This window comes from Dasypus novemcinctus, chromosome 8, assembly GCF_030445035.2.
Source record: "Dasypus novemcinctus isolate mDasNov1 chromosome 8, mDasNov1.1.hap2, whole genome shotgun sequence".
Lineage (NCBI taxonomy): Eukaryota > Metazoa > Chordata > Mammalia > Cingulata > Dasypodidae > Dasypus > Dasypus novemcinctus.
Genome location: NC_080680.1, coordinates 31,529,027 through 31,552,946, shown reverse-complemented (window position 1 = coordinate 31,552,946; position 23,920 = coordinate 31,529,027). Strand labels below are relative to the sequence as shown.

At 38.9% G+C, this 23,920-nt stretch overlaps 1 protein-coding gene across 1 annotated transcript in view; it reads right to left on the bottom strand.

Moving 5' to 3' along the window:
• Positions 1–1,311: 1,311 nt before the first annotated feature.
• The window catches only part of LOC101412058 (guanine nucleotide-binding protein subunit alpha-14), a 236,972-nt gene continuing 214,363 nt past the window's right edge, over positions 1,312–23,920 (bottom strand). Inside the window, exons 4-7 of the mRNA XM_004477521.5 lie at positions 17,874–18,002; positions 5,997–6,126; positions 3,566–3,719; positions 1,312–2,363 (exon numbers count right to left, since the gene is read on the bottom strand). Coding sequence (XP_004477578.1) covers positions 2,173–2,363; positions 3,566–3,719; positions 5,997–6,126; positions 17,874–18,002 — 604 coding nt within the window. The 3' untranslated portion in view covers positions 1,312–2,172. The remainder of the gene's footprint in view (positions 2,364–3,565; positions 3,720–5,996; positions 6,127–17,873; positions 18,003–23,920) is intronic.

Below are 23,920 nucleotides of genomic sequence, written 5' to 3'. Positions count from 1 at the left end.
GTGGATAGCTAACAGATTAACCAAGGTCCTGAATTTCAGTCAAAGCTCATGGCACTCAGCCCACTATGATCACTTCCTTGAGTGATAATACTTCCAAAATTCTTAAACAACAAACTGTGCCTGTCAATCTCAGAAAACTTCAAATGGATCATTTCCTCAGTAAGTAATGAGTATTATTTGGAAGATGGATTTCTACTTGCAAAAATCAGTATGGCTGAGATAATATAATTCACCTCCTATTTGGAGAGTTCAACCTTTCCCTGACTTGAAATACCTTATAATTACCAAACTCTTTTTTAGTGATTTATTTGACCACCCTCCTACTACTAGAGGTGACTGAAAACAATCATATACTTTTCGTGCTTTTAAGTGTTGGCCAAAGATAAGTTAAAAAAAACAACTAATGTTAAAGTACCTGGAATAAAAAATTCCATGTTGTTTAATTTCCCTGATTATTGATTCAAATTGAGCCTTTTTATATTTTAATTGGCTATTCAGAACCAATTCATAACTTTAGCCCTTCTGGTGGTGAGGGGAGACAAGGGGTGTTTCCTTTTTGTTGTTGCTGTTTGTTGGTTATGTTTATGCATATTCTGAAGAGCTGGTCCCCCATCTTTTTATCTTGTACAAAATTATCTGACTTTTCCTGGACCTTTACTGTTCCAGATCAGTTTTAACCTCAGTTTGTCAAGCTCCACAAAAATTACTGCTACTAAATTCAACTCTTGAGTGAGGATTAGCTTTTAAAGCTTGATGTTGCTATGGTAGTCACTAGATATAATTCCTGTCCTTTCTTCTGTTCTTTAATAGCTTGCACTTAGAATTCATCCAATAGAATGAAAACCTGACAAATCTACTACCTGGCTGATAAAGGCATAGTGCAGCTATAGGATGCTGATGCATTGTTCTATAATATGTGAACAACTCAGGTGTATTTTATAGATTGGTTTGAAATAAGCCATATCACTAAATCCCTAGTAATGTGTGCTTATATATATACACACATACGTGCACTTATACATATGCGGTATTTGTGTATATGTACATGGGTGCACACCTTCATATAAAAAGAGGAAACAAAACCATCTTGGGTTCTTAGTTTGAAGCACTCTTTACTTTGCAGGGGATTCTGCCTTTGCTTTACAGAGCTAGCTGCTAAAGGATCTCTTCCAAAATAACATGATAGAATGCAGACTTACCTCAAAAGGATGAAATTTAGGAAAGTTTCTAAGTTATTAACTATGAAGATAATAGCGTTTTTCTTTTTAGGAGAACCGCCATCAACCATAAGCTCAAAGAAACACAACAAAATTCAACGCTAATGGTATAATGTTATATTCTTAGCCTTCTCAGAAAGGCACAACATACATAGTTCAAGCCACAAATCTGTGGTGACCACAGATTTGGCAGGGGTTACATTTGTTAAATAGTTGGGACTTTTAGCCAGTTCATAAGTTTACAAGACCTTGGAATATACATTGGAATACACACACACGTATATTTTATACCAATGCAACATAGATGTTCTCAACCCATTTACCATATGTCACCTTTGGCTCCAATGTGATCAGATTGTGGCAAAACTAAATTAGACTGATAAATTCATTAATTTGGCTTACGAAGTTAACATTCAGAAAGAACTATGCCGTTTTCAAAAAACTTTGGTGGCATGGTAAAGAAGTCATACTTCAGCATGAGAGAAAAATACTCAATAAAAATATCTCTAAAATGCAAGATTTAACAAAAAGCTTCAAACCCATTAATATTCTTAAAAAAGAAAAGGTCACCCAAATTAATCCTCTCGAGGTCTTGGGCATGATCTATAAATTAACAGGCCTCTTTAGGTAAAATATGTGATTTCAATGGGTTATTATTAAACACTTAAAAAAAATAAATCACAGTAGCTTTTAAAATTCTATAAAATCTCAAATTCTAAAACTACAGTCTTAAAGCCAAAAGTCAAGAAAAGAACTATAAAAACAATCTGAGAATAAGGACTTTAAAAAGGTTTTTGTTAACTCAAATACTTTCCATTTTTGTCCCTGTGGCCTGTATGATATACTCAGTGCCTGGCACAGTGAGCCAGGCCACATGATGTCAGAAGCATTTGCAGATAAAACAAAAGTTTGTAAATCACATCTTCTGTTATGGCAAAGGAGAAGGCAGCAGCTTTTAAACTAGGTTGAATTCCCTCAGGTTTAGTTGTAGAATTGTATCTTTGACAGCAGCAAACACAAAGCGGATATTCTCTGTGTCTGTGGCACATGTGAAGTGGGAATAGATGACTTTCTCTTTGTCAGGATTCTGGTCTTGATAAAGCTTCAGGATAAAGTCTCTGGCAGCTTTGACATCCTGCTTTGGTCCTAGTCATGAGTGCAATTAGAGAAATAAAAGAAGAAAGATACTCATTGTCATGTCTTTCAAATCATTTTTAATATACTCCTATTCATTTTGGGGATCCTTCTTTGATATAATTTTATTTCCAGGAGTTGGTTTACCTAGGGCATTATTTTTATTATGCCTCATTATTAATCCATAAAGTAGTATTTTAAGGTGTCCATTGATATCTGAAAATTGTACTTTGTTATTTTCTTAAAACGTGTGTCCCAAATTTGAAGAGACATAATTCTTAACTCATACAGACACAGAAGTGGGTTAGGAGAGAGAAAAGGAAAACTTTGAGAATAAACATTATTATGTTTTCAAGTCTGATGTTAAAGCTTGAGAGCTCCATACTACACAATGTGGTTAATAAAAAGTAAATGGAGAGTGTTAAAACACTAATCCTCTAAATATCAATGTCAAACTTAGTAATATTTGAGATTTCCTTTACCAGAAAAAATTAGCAATAGGCCATAAACTCTCCTGCCTTGGATAAGTTATGTATATAAAGAATTTTAAGGGAAGTGGATGTGGCTCAAGCAATTGGGCTCCTGTCTACTACATAGGAGGTCCACGGTTCTATGACCAGGGTCTCCTGGTGAAGGCAAGCTGGCCCATGTGGTGAGCTTTTTTCTTTAAAAAAAAGGAAAAAGAACTTTAAGGTCTGCCCTGTGTCTGGTAAAGGAGATGCTACACTTTAACCTGCACTTAAGAAGTGCCAGGTACTCTGACTGGTACTGCAAATGCAAAGATAAATTGGGCACAGAGCTGATTGGGAAGATAGCTGAGTGAACAGACAACACTACACAGTGTGATGAAGGCTAAGAGAGAGTATATTCAGTCCAGGCCACAAGGGAGTACAAAGAAGGCACAGCTAATACAGATTATAGGTGAGAGGCAGGAGTGTGAGGGCAAAGATCAGAAAGACTACAAAGGAGATGCTGGAGAACAAAGTGGAATTAGCTAAAGGAGTTCGTAAATGTAATGAAGCACTGAGAAAGCATGTGTGGAGGTGCTGAGGTGAAAACACAATGATGGAGAGTGACTGGAGCTTCTATTCAAAGGTAGGGAATGGTGAGAGGTTGTTAGAGGCAGACGATGAAGGCATTGTAAGCCTTGGTAAGAACTTTGGATTGATGTCAGGGAACTTGACAAAACATCCACAAGATGGACTCTTACTTACCTTTGTATTCTGGGAAGTAGCTAATTAGATGAGAGTACATGATTTTCTCTTCTAAAAGGTCCTTCTTGTTTAAGAACAAAATTACAGATGAGTTCAAAAACCAGGGATAGGTAATAATTGTTTTAAATAAGGCCTTGCTTTCTTCCATGCGATTCTAAGTGAGAAACAAAACACAGAATAAACTAGATAGTAAAAGCAGTACTTTGGGAACAATAGGCCAAATTGCCTGTTCCTTCCATCTATATTTTTCTCACCAAGCTGCAGTCTCTTGGTCACAGTCTTGCTGAAGCTGGGGTGCAGGAGGAACCCCACAGGGCTAGCCTGCTGCTTCTATTTTTCCCCATTCCCACCAGCTCATGAGTTACACCTTCCTACTGCCTCCTGGTTCTCCTACACAGATCTCTCCTGTAGTCCCTAACTAATGCTACAGAGCTCCTTCTCTATGCCGTGCTTTGCATGCATGTAATACAGGTGAGCTCTATAGAGGAATAGGATCCCTGTTTTTATAATGAGCAGAAAAAGTAACCTTCCCAGACCTGAACAACAGTGGAACCTAGCTAAGGTTATGTAGAAGCACAGTACAATAATAATTTGTAAACATTGACAAAATATTAAATACTCCTAATTTATGGAGAGCAGATAGAATATACAAATCTTATCTGGTAATTGTTCTTGATAGGATACTGCTAAGTATTCCTAAGAGAAAGGAAATAAGGTCTTCCTTTCAGAGAGACATTGTCAGGTTGAAAAAACATCAAAACCCAGCACATCTGCTCCAGAAGGACATGCCATAAAATCTCTATTTCCCTATAATTCCCAGAACCCTGGGTTCTTTCTCTCTCACAATATGTTTTTGGGATTAAAATCCAGGATTTAATTACTAGAGTGGGAAACCCTCACTCCAATTCTGTTTTGAAAACTTATTTAAAATTTATTATGACATTATAAATAATGATTTCCAAGGAAATATATGGGGAGAAAAAAGTCCTAGACAGCATGATGAGTAGTTGCAGTACAGGAGTGGTTGCAACCCAGGAGGTAGAAGTCTAGATGGGAATCATTTAATTTTTCTCCAAATACCTTGTGATTTTTATGGGAGGAGAAAATTTTAATTTCTAAGCACATCAGGCTTAGATATTGGCCCCTTGTACACTGACAAATCCTTTGAGTCTCCTGAGAAATAGCATGATAATTCCTAAGACAAATTTGGAGATGTTAATAATTTTTCATATTGATAACTGGATGCCTTTGTTTTTTTTTAAAATCTGCCCACTTGGAAGGGCTGGGTGGTAGCCAGGATAACTGTTCTGTGCACAATGACACAAGTAAATGGGTTAATCCTCCACTAATTAGATAATGTCACTGTGCTCCTCAGAGAAGAGTCTGCTTTCAAGAAATAAAAGGTACAATTTATTCGTAGTTATTGCCTAATCCTGTGCAGAATTCTTTATTGATTTACTTTCATGCCGTGGAAACAAGATATTTTTATAAAAGGCCAAAAAGTCTTGGGCAAGTTAAGCAGAAAAGACTTTGGGGGAGACCATGGGTATCCTGTAGAAAATACCTCTAACCCCTGAAAGAAGCGGCCATGCCTGTCCTCTTTACCTTCTAGGCAGATCTGCGATAACAGCTCAACCCTGCGAGCTCTAGGAAAACTCTGCAGGGGACAGAATGGTTGACTGGGACACATCAGTCAGCGCTGCCTTGAGCACACCCCTCTCTGAGGACGTAAAGGACCCAGGGGTACTCAGAAGAGCTCCCAGCATCTGGCGTCACCCCTCAGGCCAAATCAGCTAGCTTCCTGTGGAGGCAGGGATGTCTGTGCGCATATCAAGTTTACTAAAAATTGTTTCTCAACCGTGGTTCCATATTAGAATCCCTGGGGAGCTTGGAAAGCCAACAATTATGAATCTCTGGGATAGGGTCCATAAGATAGCATTTTTTAAAATTTCCCCAGGGAATTCCAATATGTAGTTAGGAATGAGAACCACTACTTTTGAAAGGTTTTCAGCCTAAACAGTGTACTAGAATTACCTGAAAGCTTTTAAAAATCCCCATGCCCAGGCCATCCCCAGTACCAATTAAAACAAAACCTCTGAGGGTTTTCAGGTAACCCAGGGAATTCCACGATGCATCTAAGTTTGAGAACCCGGATTCCAAGTCAGCGATTCTCAAACTTTCATATATATTTTAATGACCTGGGCTCTTGTTAAAATGCAGATTCTGTTTTGGTAGGTCTGGGTTGATTCAGGAAGTACAGTTTTATAAGAAGTTCCCAGGTGATGCCTATGTTGCTAGTCTCTGAAGTCCACTGTAAGGAGACAATTTAACCTAAGGAATAGGGCCTATTGCTAGAGCTGGCTGGTTTCTTGGAAACTGCAGAAATAGATCTCTGTCTTCCACAGCTATTTAAAGTCCCTACCCAGCATACCTCATTGTCACATTCAGCCAGGACCTGGTCATATTCACTCAAAGCAACCAAGAAAATAATGGAAGTGACACTTTCAAAGCAATGAATCCATTTCCGCCTCTCAGATCGCTGGCCACCAACATCTACCATCCTGTTCAATAGAAAAAGAGAGTATCAAAGGTTGGAGTACATAACTGGGGAAAAAATGGATGGGGATTCATTATACCATGGAAATTGGGCTTTGGGGGATCCTTAAAAATATTTAAGACTGAAAAAGTGTTCTGAGATTAAAATGTTAGAGCACTACTACTTCAGGCAATGAAGAACCACTGGATGTTTCCTAGCAAAAGAACCACAGAATAGAAATGAAGTTTCTAAAGACAGATCTAGAGATGAAAGGTTCAGCCTGCTTGGAGAGACAAGTTAGGAAATGCCTACAGTAGCCCAGGCAGAAAATACAAGTATTCACTTGGGGTTTGCTTCAACAACCATAGGATCCCAGGATACTAGACACAAAACGGAGGTCCAAAATAGTCATCTAGTTCCACCTGGCTTTCTTTAGACCCTGGTCCATTCTTGTTTTCATAGCTGCTCTAATTTTTGCACAAATCCTTTCTGCATTAGCTAGATCCCACCCCTTCTTCCCTATAAAGACCCACGTTACCTTTATAAAATATGGAAATCCAAAGCTTTTATCTGTGTCTTTGGGAAAGATTTCAGGGAATGACAGCCAAGGCATCCAAAGCTCAAATGCCCCAGAGGTCAGGCAGTGTATGTAAATGAACCAAAAGGGCCTGTCCTAAGTAGAAAAACAAGCAGAGTGCTGGGTATCCTTTTAAAGGGATGGCTGTTAAACACTGCAGCAAACCACAACCACTGGTAGACAAAAACAGGCTCACTATTACTAGATCCTCTAACTTCTAGGAAAAACTAGGAGCCAACTGTTTTACATGAAGCAACACAATTTTTAAACATCAGCTTAAATTTCTTTGAAACACTGAGATCCAAAGAGGGTACATCTGAGGGTACATCTGGGCTAGATGCTGCCCAGAAGATGCCAGGCCATACTTCTGTGACTGATCAATCCCTGAGTTTACTGGACCAGTGTGGTCAAGTGGCCCACAGACCAACCCCCATGACTGTTGTCAGGAAAAGTGCCGAGAAGAAAATAAAAAACAATGCTGCCCTTGAACTACGTCATGGCAGTGTAACCACAAGTGCAATGGAATGTTCATGACCAGCTGTCCCACATCACAGGAAGAAGCAGGGAATGGAGCTAGAAAGGAAAAGTGAAATTGTCAAGAGGCTAGGGATTCAATTTCCAAGACCAGAATTCTCCAACTGGAAAAATCCCACTGGAGCAGAGGGTACATCTTAAGCTGTAAAATAATAGAAATCATTGGTGGGTGACATCGAATTCATTCGCCAAACTCCAGAAAATAAAATGAAACTACTCATCAAACCCTGAGAAAGAAGAAATTTAACTTTTTTTTTTTTTAATCTTGGGAACTTCTTATTATGAGGGGTTTTGGAGATTGCCAGTAGAAATTGATTCTGAAAAAGGTTTACATAAATTCATGGGCCACAGGTACAGAGGCTACTATCAAAACTGGGGATATGCTCACCCAGATGGAGAATATCAAGGCATCTACACCAGAAGGCTCCCCCAATATTACGGTTCTGAAGAAGCAGTGAGGGGTATACAAACAGGACCTGGATGAGGGAGGACTGTACTTTTGTTGTTTGAAGTAGAAAGTCTGCATAATAATTTTTAGGGGAAGTAATGGATATAAATTTTCAATGCTATGTACATGTACCATATTATTATTTTTTACTATACTTAAATGTATTGAAGATCTATTTAAGTCATCCTAAAAGTAGTTCTTATATATGTAAGTAGAAATCCATATATTTTTACAGTTATAAATAGTGTGTGTAATGTGATTTTAATATACTTCTTAAAATTAATTCTTATCCTCTTTTAAGAAGGACAAATCTTAGAGAAGGAAGTAGAGGAAAGAGTGATATTATTCCTCCTTAGGGAAAAAACACCAGTAGTCAATTCAGGGGCAGGTCACAGAAGTATACATCTGTGTGCATGTTTGTACATACAAAAATTATTCCAGGCAAAGTAAGAAGACTCCCCTCTAAGGGTAACAGAAAGGTAAGTTCCCCTCCTTTCTAGGATTTGAGACCAGCTACTGTTCTAACTAGCCTGTGATAAAGAGGGCCATTCTCCCCTACAAGTCATAACCCCTGCTTAGAAGTAACACAAGTCATTTAAAATTCCATTTGCGGGCCCCCGCCCTGATCAAAATGGTAGAGTGAGACACTCCAGGCTCTGCACCCACCACAGAAGTTTTAAACAATCAATATGTGGCAAACTATCTTTCTCAAAGCTCCAGTAAACAGTAATAGGTTATAAATAAGAGGCTAAGTGTTGAGTCAAGAAAAAGCCAACTTAAAAATGGTAGGATCCATGAGGTGCAGCGGTGCTCAGAGATGTATTCACCAAATGTAATGAATGTCTCATGATGATGGAGGAAGTTGTTGTTATGGGGGGAGGAGTGGGGTGAGAGGGGTGGGGGGTATATGGGGGCCTCATATTTTTTGAATGTAACATTAAAAAAATAAAGTGAAGGCAAAAAAAAATGGTAGGATCTCATATTATCCTTGCTGATTCCTCCCCCATCCCTGTACCAGTTTGATGTGGAGCCAGCCAGCCTGCACTCCCAGTGTGAGTCCCTGGTCGCAGTTCTGAAGGGAGAAGAAAGATCCTCATGTATATATTGGGTATGTGTATGTCTATGCCACTCTTTCTGGTGGCAGCCTGAGGGACTGAATCAGGACCCTTCTCATGGACTTGCCATCACAAATCCTACCTTGTGCCTGGAGATCACCTATAGAGCTCTCCTCAGGAGAGCTGTGGGAAAACAAGTATATTGCAGCAGCCTGGGCTAAGTACTGCTGATGGTGGGACCGAGAATGTGGCACCTAGACCATAAGGAAATGCAAAATGTCCTAGGGGGAAGGGAACATTCAGATCCACGTAAACAAGGGAATTCCCAGGGCCATGTGTGCATGCCCAGACAAGACACCACAGAAAAGACTGGAGAGGACTCTATGCTTTTCTCTAGGCTATTCTCTAAACTGGTTGGTAGGGCAGCTAAGTTTGGAAGGACAGCACTCAACAGGCCAATCTGTGGACTGGAAAAGGTTTTTGTGGGGGGTTTTTTCTTCTTTTTTTCCCTCCTTTACTTTGGTTAGCTCCTGGCATTCAAGAAAATCTCTCTCATAATAGTAGCTGGATACAAACTTTTTCAAGGAACAGACACCACAATGTCTCAATTGTAGAGAAAACATGAAAATGGCAAACTGTCCAGGTTGCAACAAGACATTATAAAACATATAAAGAAACAGGAAATAATGATCCATGCAAAGGAGCAGGATAAAGCATTAGAATCCATCAAAAAGGAGGACCAGACATGAAATACATCAAAGACTTTTAAAAAGTCCTAAATATACTCAATGAGCTAAAGGAAAACAAGGACAAAAAACTAAAGTAAATCAGGAAAACAATAGATGAACATGAGGAGATTATTAATAAAGATAGGAATCTTGAAAAGGGACCAAACAGTTGAATACCACAGTAACAGAAATTAAAAATTACCTGGAAGGCTTCAACAGCAGATTGGACTTGGCAGGAGAAAGAATCAGTGAAGTTAAAGATCAGACAGTTGAAAGCATTCAATCTGAGGAATAGAAAGTAAACAGAGCCTGAGCAACCCATGGGACACCCTCAAGCACAACAGTATACACATTGTGGAAGACCCGGAAGGAGAAGAAAGAAAGAGGTGGAGAGAATATTCAAAGAAAGAGTGGCTGAAAATTGCCCAAATTTAATGAAAGACATTACTATACACTACCAAGCTCAGTGAGTTCCAAACAAGATACATCCAAATAGACCCACACAGAAACATATCATAATTAAATTATTGAATGCCAAAGTTAGAGAATTCTGACAGTGGCAGGAGAGAAGCAATGTATTACATACAAGGCATCCTCAACAGAAACTTCTCATTGGAAACCATGGAGGCAAGAAAGCAGAAAGACCATATATTTAAAGTGCTGAAAGGAAAAACATACCAACCAAAATTCCATATCCAGTGAAATTGTCTTTTTAAAATGAGGAAGAAAAAAAATGTTTAATAAATAAAAATAAAAATGAGGAAGAGATTAAGATATTCCCAGATAAAATCTGAAGGAGTTCATTATCACTAGACTAGCCCTACAAGAAATACCTAGAGGAAGTTCTTCAGGTTGAAAGGAAGAAGACACTAGATATTAAATCAAAGCCACATGAAAAAGTAAATATCTTCCAATAAGGTAGCAACATGGGTAAATATAAATGCTGGTACATTTGTATATTTTATCTGTAATTCCCCTTCTTACATCCTACAGGATCTAAATGACAAATGAAAAAAAGTCAATGGTTTTTTATTCATACTGTATAAATATGCAATTTGTGACAAGAACTACATTAAGTCATGGAGGGATTTAGGAATATAGTTTGTGTTTGCAATTGAAGTTAAGTTGAAATCAAACCAAACTAGATTGCTACAGATTTATTATGTTAATTTTAAGCCCATGGCAGCTACAAAGAAATTATTGGAAAAATAAGACAAATGGAAAGGGGGAGAAATTTCTAAAGGATTCACTATAAAAGATCAACTAAATACTGGGCAGTAAAATAAGTGAATCACTCCTATCTCAGAGGAGATATTAAAAGTTTTAAAAACCAGAGGTGAGGAATGATGGAAAACTCGGACACAAGGCATACAAAAAAAAAAAGGGTAAGAATGGTGAGAATTATGAATCAAATTAGTTTTATGTTTCTGTTACATGTGTCTAACTTTCTGTTTCTGTCTGTTCAATGTATATTTTCATATCTCTGGATGGCAATATCAAATTAACACATGAAAATTCTTAAGAGAGCTCTATTCAACTTGCTAAAAATTAAATAAGTACACATATAATTGTAAATGAGTACTCCTGGAGTCCCAAATTAGAAAAGTCAAGCCTCTGATACTCTTTTAAACTTACAAGTTAAATACTCAGACTTTGGCCAATTAATTTTTCAGGATGAAAAGGTCATATAGAAATCTGACTAGAGAAAGTATTTGAAAGAAAAAAGAAAAACTAAAAAGCTTTTAGTTTTTCCTTCAGTCTTTTTATCACCTATCCCTACCTCCACAGCTTTTACCAAAATGTTGACTGAATTCAGGCCAAGACCAAGACAGTCAAAGAAAGGAAATAAACTGGTTGGGGAATCTATGGGGGAAGGGAGTTTCCCCAACCAATTTCTGGATGTAGAAAAATGGGGGAGATGTGAGTTTAGCTTAGAATTCTTTCTACTAGGCTGGAAATTCCAAATGAGAGGAACAGAGCGAATATTACAGAATAAACCTTGGTTTGCATAATTTGTCCTATAATTCCCTAACTGAAATTTTTCACAGCCTTAGGATAAAAGTAATTAATAATACAATTGCCTAATTTCAGTAAAGTAAAATGTCCTTGAAACTATGGAAAGGTTTTTCTAGATTATGCTTAAAATGAATTAAACAATAGTACTATATTCTCTAGAGCCTGATAGTATGCTTTTGACATTGTTCAAAATTTTAGAATATTATGGAAACGGGTTTTATAACCTCTTATGGAGGAAGAAAAAACCATTTCGGGCATAAACTACCATTGTTTCAATTTTATTCCACTGGGTATAATTTCTCTAGGTTTATACACATACTAATAAATTAGCATTATAACCCTTTGCTCTTTAAGATGATGAAAATTGTAAATTTGCATTTAATGAAATTAAGTTAAAGAAGAGAATATAGTTCTGAACTAAAGTGAAATGGCTAGTTTTTCACAGAACTGAATGAGGGCTGTAAGATGAGACTTAAATGGATATGGAAAGTAGTAGAAGATCTGTGGAAATGAATTATATTTGTCGTAGTCAATGGTGACTATAATTTGATAAGCTTGCTTAAGGGGGTATGTTTTTGTCCTAAGATAAAAAGGCTAGTTTTCATAGAATGAGAGGCAGAAATATGTAGGACAATACCTGAATGGAAATAAAAAGTGTTAGAGGGTTATAGAAGTAAATTTTGTTTGTTGCTGACTATAATTTAATAAGCTTATTTAATGGTGAAATTTTGTCTTAAGGTAAAACAATTGGTTTAAATGATTATAAAATGTAATAGGAAGTTATAGATTGTAGGAAGTTTAGAAATATTTCCTAAACTGAGGGATTTCAATGTAAATGACTGATTTCTAGGAAGCCAGTATTAAGTAGAAATCTGTGAGTTGATATTGATAACAAAAAGTGTAACTTCATAGCAGAGAAACCTTTGAGAAGCCATCATCATCTGTTGTGATTGATACTAACTAGGATTTGATGAACTTTTTTCTTGACTGGTACACTCACCCGTTGATGGTTACTTCAGATTGGCCTCACCCTTGTGTATACTTGCTATTGTGATGGTTATGCTAAATTTGTCCCACCTTTGTCTATGCTTGTACCAAATTGGTTTTACCCTTGTATATGAATATTCCTATTAAAATGTTAACCACTCCACCATCCGCTTTGCAGTCCATAAGAAAAATCTTATAACTGACTCTCCTTCTGTACCTACCTCATCCCCAGATGCCCTGATCTCTAATGATTGTCTTGGGCTTGTAAGAGCTTTCTGACTCACATGGGTTATGGACTCAACCCCCATCCTGTTCAGCCCCTTAATGAATGAAGGAACCTGAGCCAGCCCCTCCCCAATTACTCATTAGCATAAACTGCTAAACCTGGATATAAACCTGGAGGCAGTTTTTGAGCCCTTAGGCCACTGTCCTCCTTTGCTATGTGCAAGCAAATCAGCTCTTTGAAACCCTGATAACTCAGGATTGGTCATTAATGAAGTACAGTGGGCAAGAACCCGCTTTTACTTTGTATTAAATTAGTTAAGAAGATAACAATTATAAATGTGCGTAACAACAGAGCCCAAAAATATATGAAGCAAACATCGACACATATGAAGGAAGAAATAAATAGTTCCTCATTAATGGTTGGAGACTTAGATATACCACTTTCAGTTATGGATAGAACATATAGACAAAGACCAGTAAGGAAACAGAGGACTTGAACAATACTATAAACCAGTTAGGCCCAATAGACAAACACAGAACACATCATCTAACAACAGCAAAGCACACATTCTTCTCCAGTACAAACAGAACCTTCTCTAGGATAGTCCATATATTAGGTCACAAAACAAGTCTCAGTAATTTTGAAAGATTAAAATAATAGAAAGAATCTTCTATAACCATAGTGGAATTAAACTAGAAATCAATGGCAGAGGGAGAACAGGAAAATTCACAAATACGTGAAGATTAACAATAGACTCTTAAACAACCAATGGGTCAAGGGAAATTAGAAAATACCTAGAGACAAATGAAAATACAACATACTAAGACCTTTAGGATGCGGCAAGGCAGTGTTGAAAAGGAAATTTGTAATTGTAAAATGTTTACATGAAAAAAAAGAAATATCTCAAATCAGCAGCGCAGCTTCACATCTGGAAGAACTAAAAAAGAGTAAACCAAATCCAGAGTGAGAAGGAAGGAAAAAGTAATGAGATGAGATAAATGCAATAAGAAACTAGAAAAACAGAATCAGTGAAACAAAAAGTTGGTTCTTTGAAAAGATGAATGAAATTGGAAACATTTAACTAGACTGACAAAGAAAAAGAGTAAAGAAACATAACTAAGGTAAAAAAAATGAATGGGGGCTTAACAACATTACAGAAATAAAAGGATTATAGGAGAATACTATGAACAAATATACACCAACAAATTAGACAACATATTGAAATGAACAAATTCCTGGAAACCCACAGACTACCTTAACTGAATCAAGAAGAAGTAGCTCTGTCTCTGGAAGCAGATATGGCTCAAGCACTTGAGCTCCCACCTGCCACATGGGACATCCCTGGTTCAGTTCCCAATGCCTCCTAAAGAAGACAGCAAGCTGGCACAACAGGCAGGCATGGCAAGCTGAATGCAACAAAATGATGCAACAAGAGACACAAGTAGAAAACTAAAATGAGAGATGCAACAAAGCAGGGAGCAGAGGTTTCTGGTACCTCCTAAAGAAGACAAGCAAGACTGTGAGCTGATTTAACAGGCAGATGCAGCAAGGTGATGCAACAAGATGACACAATAAGAGACACAAGAAGAAAAACATGAGAGACACAACAAAGCAGGGAGCAGAGGTTCCCAGTGCCTCCTAAAGAAGACGAGCAAGCTGACACAAGATGATGCAACGAGACACAAGAAGAAAAACATAATGAAAGACACAACAAAGCAGGGAACAGAAGCAACTGGGTGCTTCCCTCCACATCAGAAGTCCTGGGTTTGGTTCCCAGTGCTTCCTAAAGAAACAAGGAAGACAAACAGACACAGCAAATGCAAACAATGAGGAGGTAGGAATAAATAAATAAATAAATCTTTTTTTAGAAAAGACAGGATAGCTCTCAACAGACCAATAATAAGGAAAGAGATTGATTGAATAAGTAATCAAAAAACTCCAAATAAAGACAACTCCAGGACCAGATGGCTTCACTGGTGAATTATGATAAACATTCCAAGAAGAATTAACAACAAATATTCAAAGTATTCAAATAACTGAAGAAGAGAGAAGACTTCCTAAATCATTCCATGAGGCCAGCATCACCCTAATACCCAAACCAAATAAAGGTAACTCCAAAAAAGAAATGTCAAAGGATTTTATGCCATTTTCTAGTGGAATTTATCCCAAGAATGCAAGTGAGGGTTCACATATGAAAATCAATGCCATACATAATATGAATACAAAGAAAGAAAAACACATTATCATCTCAATTGACACGGAAAAGGCATTTAACAAAATCCAGCATCATTTCTTTTTAAAAACACAAAACTAGGACTACAGGGAATGTTTTCAACATAATAAAGGCATATATGAAAAACCCAAAAGTAGCATCGTCTTCAATGGTGGAAGATTGAAGCTTTCCCCTAAGATCAGGAACAAGAATGCCACTGTCACGACTATTATTTCAACATTATACTGGAAGTACTACCCAGAGCAATTAGGCAAGAAAAAGAAATAAAGTTATCCAAATTGGAAAGGAAGAAGTAAAACTCTCTGTATTCACAGATAATATTATCATATATATAAAAAACCCTAAATATCCACAACAAAGCTAATAGACCCAATAAATGAATTCAGCAAAGGGTAGGGTACAAGATCAATATACAAAAGTTAGTCATGTTTCTATACACAAGGAATGAACAATACAAAATGGAAATCAAGAATAGCAACTAACAAAATCAAGTATCTAGGAATATATTTAACCAAGGACTTGTATACAGAAAACTACGAAGCAATATCCTGGATTGGATCATTAAGATGTCATTACTATCCAGAGTGATTTACAGATTCAACCAATCCCAATCAAAATTCCAATAGCCTTCTTTGCAGAAACAGAAGAGCCAATTATCAAAATCATATCAAGGATATGGGGCCCCAAATAGACAAAGCCATCTTAAAAAAGATGTACAAAGTTGGGAGACTCACATTTCCTGATTTCAGAATTTATTACAAGCTACATTAAAAATAGCATGGTACTGGCACAAGGACAGACATATAGACCAATGGAATCAAATTGAGAGTTCATAAATAAACACACATGACTAAGTGATTTTTTGAACAAGGGTTCCAAGTCCACATTTAACCAAAACTATAAAATCCCTAGATAAAAACAGGCGGACCTCTTCAGGACCTTAATTGCCCTTCAGACAATGGCTTCTGAGACTTTACACCCAAACCATGAACAACAAAAGAAAAAAATGGTAAATTGGACTTGATCAAAATTAAAAATTTTTGTGCAAAGGACATTATCAAGAAAGTGAAGAGACAACCTACAGAATGGAAGAAAATATTTGGAAACCATCTATCTGGTAAGGATTTAATTATCTGGAATATACAAAGAAATCCTACTACTCAACACAAAACAACAAACAACCCAATTTTTTAAAATGGGTCAAGGACCTGAATAGACATTTTTCCAAAGTAATTATAAAAAGGGCCAAGAAGTGCATGAAAACATGTTCAACATCAATCACTATTAGGGAAATGCAAATTAAAATGGAAATATAAAACCACAAGAAGATACCATTTTACACCCACTAGAATGACTATTACAGAAATGGAAAATAACCACTGTTGGGTGGGATGGAGCAAAATAGGAACCCTTGTACATTGTTAGTGGGAATACAAAATGCAGCCACTGTGGAAAACAGTTTGACAGTTTCTTAGGAAGTTAAGGATAGAATTGCCATATGTCCCAGCAACCCCACTTCTAGGTATATATGCAAAATAACTGAAAGCAGGGTCCCTGAGATATACCTGCATAGCAATGTTTATATCAGCATTATTCACAATATAGTCAAAAAGCAGAAGCAACCCAAGTGTCCATCAATGCATGAGTGGATAAACAAAATGTGGTATATACATGCAATGGAATGTTGTTCATCCATAAAAAGGAATGAATTTCTGATACATGCTACAATATCAATGAACTTTGTAGCACATATCAGAAATTCATGTTGAGTGAAATAAGCCAGACAGAAAAAGACAAATATTGTTTGCTCTCACTTACATGAAATAACTAGAATATGCAAATTCATAGAAAGTGGAGCACTGGGGACAGGGAAAATGGGAAGTTAATGTATAATGGGTATAGGTATCTTGGGTTATGGGAAAGTCCATGGCGATGAGCGTAGTGCAATATTGTGAATGCGGTTGATCCTATTGAATGGTATGGTTGGGACGGGTTGAGAATGAAAAGCTATGGGGAAGCAGACTTGGCCCAATGAATAGGGCATCTGCCTACCACATGGGAGGTCCGCGGTTCAAACCCTGGCCTCCTTGACCCGTGTGAAGCCAGCCCATGCGCAGTGCTGATGCGCACAAGGAGTGGCCTGCTACGCAGGGGTGTCCCCCGCATAGGGGAGCCCCACGCGCAAGAAGTGTTCCCTGTAAGGAGAGTCGCCCAGCGCAAAAGAAAGTGCAGCCTGCCCAGGAATGGCACTGTACACACAGAGAGCTGACACAACAAGATGACGCAACAAAAAGAAATACAGACTCCTGGTGCCGCTGATACGAATAGAAGCGGTCACAAAAGAATACACAGCAAATGGACACAGAGAGCAGACATTGGAGGGGAGGGGGGAGAGAAATAAGTAAAAAAATAAAACTTATTAAAAGGAAAGAGAAAAGCTATGTTGTACATATGTTTCCATAATTGGAAAAAAAACCAAACAACTAAGGAAATAATTAAGCATGACCCTGGATTGGAACTAATAATGGACGAGAAAGGCCTAAAGGGACTTTTTTTGACATTTGAAAAACTAGAATATAGACTGTAAGCTTTTTATAAATGTTAAATTGCTTGAACTTGACAACTATACTTAAGGTTACGTAAGAATACCTTTGTTCTCGGGAAATGTCCTTGAAAATGTGTTCAAGGAGCATGAGGTACACAATTTCAAATGCTTAGGAAATGAATGGCTGACTGAATGGATGAAGAGAATCATATGGCAAATGTGGCAAAATGTTAGAAATTGGTGGATCTGGGCATCTAGGTGGGGGGGTGTTGGAGTTTTCTGTATGTGTTTTGTATTTATTTTTGTAACTGTCCTATAAGTTTGAAATGATTTTAAAATTTAAAAGTTGTGGTTTTTTTCAATCCATTTAGGGACTTCCAAGTCTAGATAGACATATTCTTAATGTTAGGGAGACAGTCTTACCGAAAGATGATGTTTTCCAAGTTGAAAGGATACTCGATGATGCCAGTGGTGGGCACTCGGACACGGAGCACATCTTGCTGGGTTGGCACAAACGACGGCATGGCGATTCGGTCAATGTCAGTCAGGTAACTGTGACATGAGAGAAAGGGGCTGAGACTCCTTTAGGGAAGGATGAAATGCCCCTCCTATGGAAGGGAATTCACTCCCCACTCACGGAAACCCCCACAGATGCACTGATCCCATTAATAATTGACACTTTATTGACAGAAGCTTTGGGCCAGGCCCTCTGCTGGCCTTCTGCTCCTGGGTTCTGGGCAAGCCCTGATCAGTCTATTTGGCCAGTAAGAGAAATGGTGGAGCTGGAAGGAATAGGATGTTGGAAATGGCTCTCTCTGACTCCCCATCTGTTCTCCCTCTCAAAGTCTTTCTCCTTCCCACTCATCCTCATCCAAGAACATGAGATGATGTAAATGCACTTCTCTAATGCTTGTGCTCAGTGAGTTAAATAGAGTTCCCAAAGAAAACATACATGCATAAACGGGGAATTCTTTTAAAATAACACACAAAAAAGGTTTCCTGCGAAAGACATTGGGAAACTAAACATCTCCTAAAATAACCCAAACTGTGCCTGGAATTATTTTGGCAATATACTAAATCCCTGTGCTTAAAACATTTCACTTTTTCTGTGTAGAATCGAAGATGCTTTTTTTTTCCACTTTAGCTTTAATTCAGGCCCTGGCCAACAATGGAGTTGGTGATTCTAAGACCCCTGCAAAGGCTGACTTGCCTTCTCCCAGCACAGATACACCCCATCCTAAGTGGGCCTGGGGCAGTCCCAGTATCAGGAGCTAGACAGGTCAGGATGAAGCCAAGCCAAGAGGTAACTGGTAACCCCCACCCACCAGGTGGCCCTCTGCTCAAAAAGCAAACCATGGGGCAGGCTTCTGTTAACACCCCTCCCTCCTGCTTCCATGCATGTTTCCCGAGCTTATTGCAGTTACTGTAGGACTTTGATGCATGTGATTTTTTTTTTTTTTATATCTCTTTCACCTCACCAGACTATGTTCCATGAGGGCAGAGAGCATGTCTATTTTTGGTCATATCTGCAGTTCTTACTGCAATGCTTGGCATGTAGCAGGCACTCATCAAATTCTTGTTAAATGAGTGAACAACCAAATAATCCAACATTATCTGAGAAGTGCTTTTATCTCTATTTTCAGTTTGGTTCAAGCAGCATCACTTAGTATCTCTCTTGTAGAAGGGATGAGTTGGGCAGTGCACTCAATAAGAAACCTGCTCTCTAGAAGTTCATAATACTAAGAAGAAAAAATAAAGAACTTGGTAAATGGAAGATGATGTAAGATGAATAAGATAACACAGTCCAATTCAGAGCATTTACATGTGTCCAGCACTTTACCTACTTTATCAGTATCCCCAAAACAACCCTAAAAATGGTCATCACCAACCTTCTTGTATATCTAAGTAAACAGGTTCAGTAAAGGCAAATGATTTGCTTTAAGATAGAAAAGGACAACATAGGAAACTGGCAAGCAGACAGGCAAAACTCAGACAGGCAAAACTACCAAGTATCCTGTATGTGCCAGCATTATTCTAAAGGAGGAATTGGCAAACTTTTTCTGTAAAGTGTCGATAGTAAATATTTTCAGCTTGGGGGACACATATGGTCTCTGCCACAACTACTCAACCTTGCTTTTCTAGCACAAAAGCAGCCATAGATAATTCATAACTGAATGGGTATGTTTGTGTTCCAATAAAGGCTTATTTACAAAAACCAACCCTAGTTCTAGATGATGGGAAAACAGCAGTGACCAAGGCAGGCCATGCTCCTTCCCTCATAGGACTCAGATTCTAGGTCAGGGCTTGTAAGCAAACAGTAAGTAAAACTTTAGAACTAGTTTCAGATAGCCATAAATATTTGATCCATGCATGTCATGATCTTTTCTTTCACCTACCATTCTCTACAACTGCCTCACAACCATTGGTGAGCTGTGATTATTTGTCAGGGACATCAAAAGTGGTTTGTTACTTATAATAGTACCAGAGGGGATAAATTTTAATATCAAGGAAAACAGATTTGAGTTTCTCCCTATCATCACGTTTTTCTCACACATTTGCCTCTCATTTCTTTCTATGAATGAAAAAGAACTGGATGGAGTCCCTGAGAACTTGTGGAGAACTCCAGGTAGCCTGTGGGTATGTCACTTATGTGACCCCTGCTGGGATTTGTGTCATCATATTAGAGGCTGTTCCAGAAAGCTCTTAGGAAGAAGAGATACTGGGAGAATGTCACATTTGCAATGAGACTTGAGTTTCATGATTTAGGAGATAAAGTGGTGAGACAGGCATTGCGGGCTGACAGCCCAGCAGAAGCAAAGGGCAGGAGGTAGGAGCGAATGAGGATGATTTGACTGGAGCATTGGGTACGAGGGACTGGAGGTTGGCAGGAAGAAAATCTAGAAAAGGTGGCTGTGTCTGTTTGGGAGAACCACACGAAAGCAAAGTGAGGCCTAATCCTCTCGGAGACCATGGGCAGTGTCTAAACTGAGGAGGGATGAACACAACACAGTCCTTGAGAAGGAACAGTGCTGCCGCTGTGCTCCAGAGGATGGACACTGAGAGGTTAGGAGCAGCTGCCTGGAACAGGCCAAGCAACAGGGGCTTAATGTTAGGCTTTGGCCGTAGGTAGGGAAAGGATTGAAAAGACAATGGAGGTGAAACGGATGTGGCTCAACCAATTGGACTCCTGTCTACCATAGTGAAGGCAAGCTGGCCCAAGTGGAGTGCTGGCCCATGTGGGAATGCGGCCCCATATGGGAATGCTGCCCAGCCCCGGAAAGCTGCCCTATGCAGGAGTGCCAGCTGACATGGAGACCTGGTGCAGCAAGATGATGCAACGAGACACAGAGGAGAGAAAATAAGAAGACGTAGCAGAACAGGGAGATGAGGTGGTGCGCGAGAGCAATCACCTCCCTCCCACTCCGGAAGGTCCCAGGGTCAGTTCCTGGAGCCACCTAATGAGAATAAAGCAGAACACACAGCGAATGGACACAGAGAGCAGACAAGGGGGAGTTGGGGGATAAATAAAAATAAAATAAAAGACAATGGAGACAGTGGCCACGGAAGTTGCTGAGTGTGGGGAGAGGGAAGAAGAGATGTGATGTGGGGGCATCTTCCGGACTTGGAGTTGTCCTGAATGATATTGCAGGGACAGATCTGGACATTATATACCCTGCCATAACCCACTGAATGGCCTGGGAGAGAGTGTAAACTGCAATGTAAACTGTAATCCATTCTGTGTAGCAGTGCTCTAAAATGTATTCATCAAATGCAATGAATGTACCACACTGATGAAAGAATTTGGTAATGTAGGAGGAGTGGGGGGGGGGTAAAAAGTGGGAGTATATGGGAAGCTCTTATATTTTTTCATGTAACATTTTGTATGATCCATGTATCTTTCTAAAAATTTTTTAATAAAATAAATGAAAAAAAAAAAGAAGACAATGGAGTAGAGCAACAGCTTCCACGTCTCATTATTTGACTGTGTCTTGCCTTCTTTTTCCTTGATTGCTTCAAAGGGACACAGAATTCATTGCTAGAATTGGAAGCCACCTGCTTGAAATGGAATCTTAAAACTTTCATGTAGGCGGCGGACTTGGCCCAGTGGTTAGGATATCCGTCTACCACATGGGAGGTCCGCGGTTCAAACCCCGGGCCTCATTGACCTGTGTGGAGCTGGCCCATGTGCAGTGCTGATGAGCGCAAGGAGTGCCCTGCCACGCAGGGGTGTCCCCCGCATAGGGGAGCCCCACGCGCAAGGAGTGCGCCCCGTAAGGAGAGCCGCCCAGTGTGAAAGAAAGCGCAGCCTGCCCCAGAATGGCGCCACACACAGAGAGCTGACTCAGCAAGATGACGCAACAAAAAGAAACACAGATTCCTGTGCCGCTGACAGCAACAGAAACAGACAAAGAAGATGCAGCAAATAGAGAGAACAGACAACCAGGGTGAGGGGAAGGGGAAATAAATAAATAAATCTTAAAAAAAAAAAAGTTAAAAAAAACCTTTCATGTAAACCCCTATTTGGCCACTAGCTTTGCTAAGTGCCTTCATTCATTCAAGTAGATCTTTCCAGTCTTTCCATTCCAAGCCTTTAAGAACACCTCAAAGCACTCCCAGTTACCTACACCAGAGTTTCTAACTTTGGTGACATTTTGCACTGGATAACTCTTTGTAGGGGCCATCCTGCATATTTTAGGGTGTTGAGTTTCACTCCTGGCCTCCACCCACTAGATAGCAGTTCTCCTAGTTGTGACAAACACAATGTCTCCAGACTTTGCCAAATATCTGCTGGGGTGGGGGATGGGGAGTGTGGAGCAAAGTCACCTTGGTTGAGAACCACTGTTCTAGACGGAGAAAAAGCAAAAGTACCTCAAGTTTTGCCAGTTCAGGAAGCTGGGCAGTTTTCTGGGTTTACGAGAGCCATTTCTTTTCCTGTGGCAGCTCTGTCCACCACCCTGGCCAACCCCCAGACTCTCTTAATGGACTTGACCTAGTTTTCAGAGCTCCACTGAATTCTGCAGCAGCTCTGGTAAGCATCTCTCCCAAATGGACATATATCTCAATTTTCCCTGAGACAGCCTAGTGCTCTTTCCTCCTGTGAGGTCCTGGGGATTGGCTGGGCTGGGTTTTATATATAAAAACAAGGGATGGATATCTTGGCAGACTTTGAGATGTCCCTGATTCCCCAGGCTGTCAAAAGTAGCTTGCCTTTCTCTTTGGGACACTTCTTTCCATCCCTCCTTTATGCTGAACCAACACCTTACTGGGGACTGCTTTTATTTCCTGAGGATGCTCTCTTGCATCTAAATGTTCCTTCAGTCAGACTAGTTATCCCAACCTGGATTAAGAGCATTAAACAGCCTGAAAAAGCACCAAAGGGAGGATCGTGAAACAGCAAAAGGTAATATTTCCAGTCTCCTTTTCTGCCGATGGCCTTGCTCAGGCAATAAGGGTAAACCACCCCCTCAAAGCTAGTTTGGAGGGTGATACCAGCACCTAAAGGAAGGGGGTGGGTCTTAGAAGAGGATTTCAGGGCCCTCAGAGGATGGAAGATGATAGAGGCAAGGTAGAAAGAGCTGAGCTGCAGAGGCAGGGTATCAGATAACTTTTCAAGGAAGGACCATTTGCCCAGTAACCTGGCTAAATGAGGCATTGCTGTAAGAATTCTTAAAAACAAAATTCTGCAATCTCTGTGGCATAGTTAGCATGTAAGACCATCTATTTCTTTTTGCCTTAAGGGACAAATGATTTAATATTAGAGTTTTATGTCGGATAAAGATACCACAAGAAAAGATATTTACAGATCAACATATTCCTTATGAATATAGATGCGAAAATCCTCCACAAAATAGTACCAAACCAAATCCAACATCATATTAAAAGAATTACACACTACCATCAAGTGGAATTTATCCCAGGAATATAAGTGTGGTTCAACATAAGAAAGTCAATAATGCCATATACCACATTAATGGAATGAAGGAAAAAACCACATAATTATCTCAACTAAACAAAATTCAGCACCCTTTCTTGATTAAAAAAAACAAACAAAAAACATTTAGAACACTAGGAATAGAAACTTCATCCCCATGATAAATGGCATATATAAAAAACCCAATAATGAAAGACTGAAAGCTTTCTCCTAAGATCAGGAACAAGACAAGGTTGCCACTGACACCATTGTTATTCAGCATTTTACAGGAAGTTCTAGCCAGAGCAATTAGGCAAGAAAAAGAAATAAATGGCATCCAAATTAGAAAGGGGAAAGTAAAAGTTCTCCTATTCACAAATGATAGGATCGTATAATAGAAAATCCTAAATTATTTACAATAAACTCACTAAGCTAATAAATTAATTCAGCCAAGTGGCAGGGTACCATACCAACATGCAAAAAATCAGGGGTATTTCTATGTACTGGGAATGAACAATCTGAAAAGGACATCAAGAAAAAAAAAATCCATTTACCATAG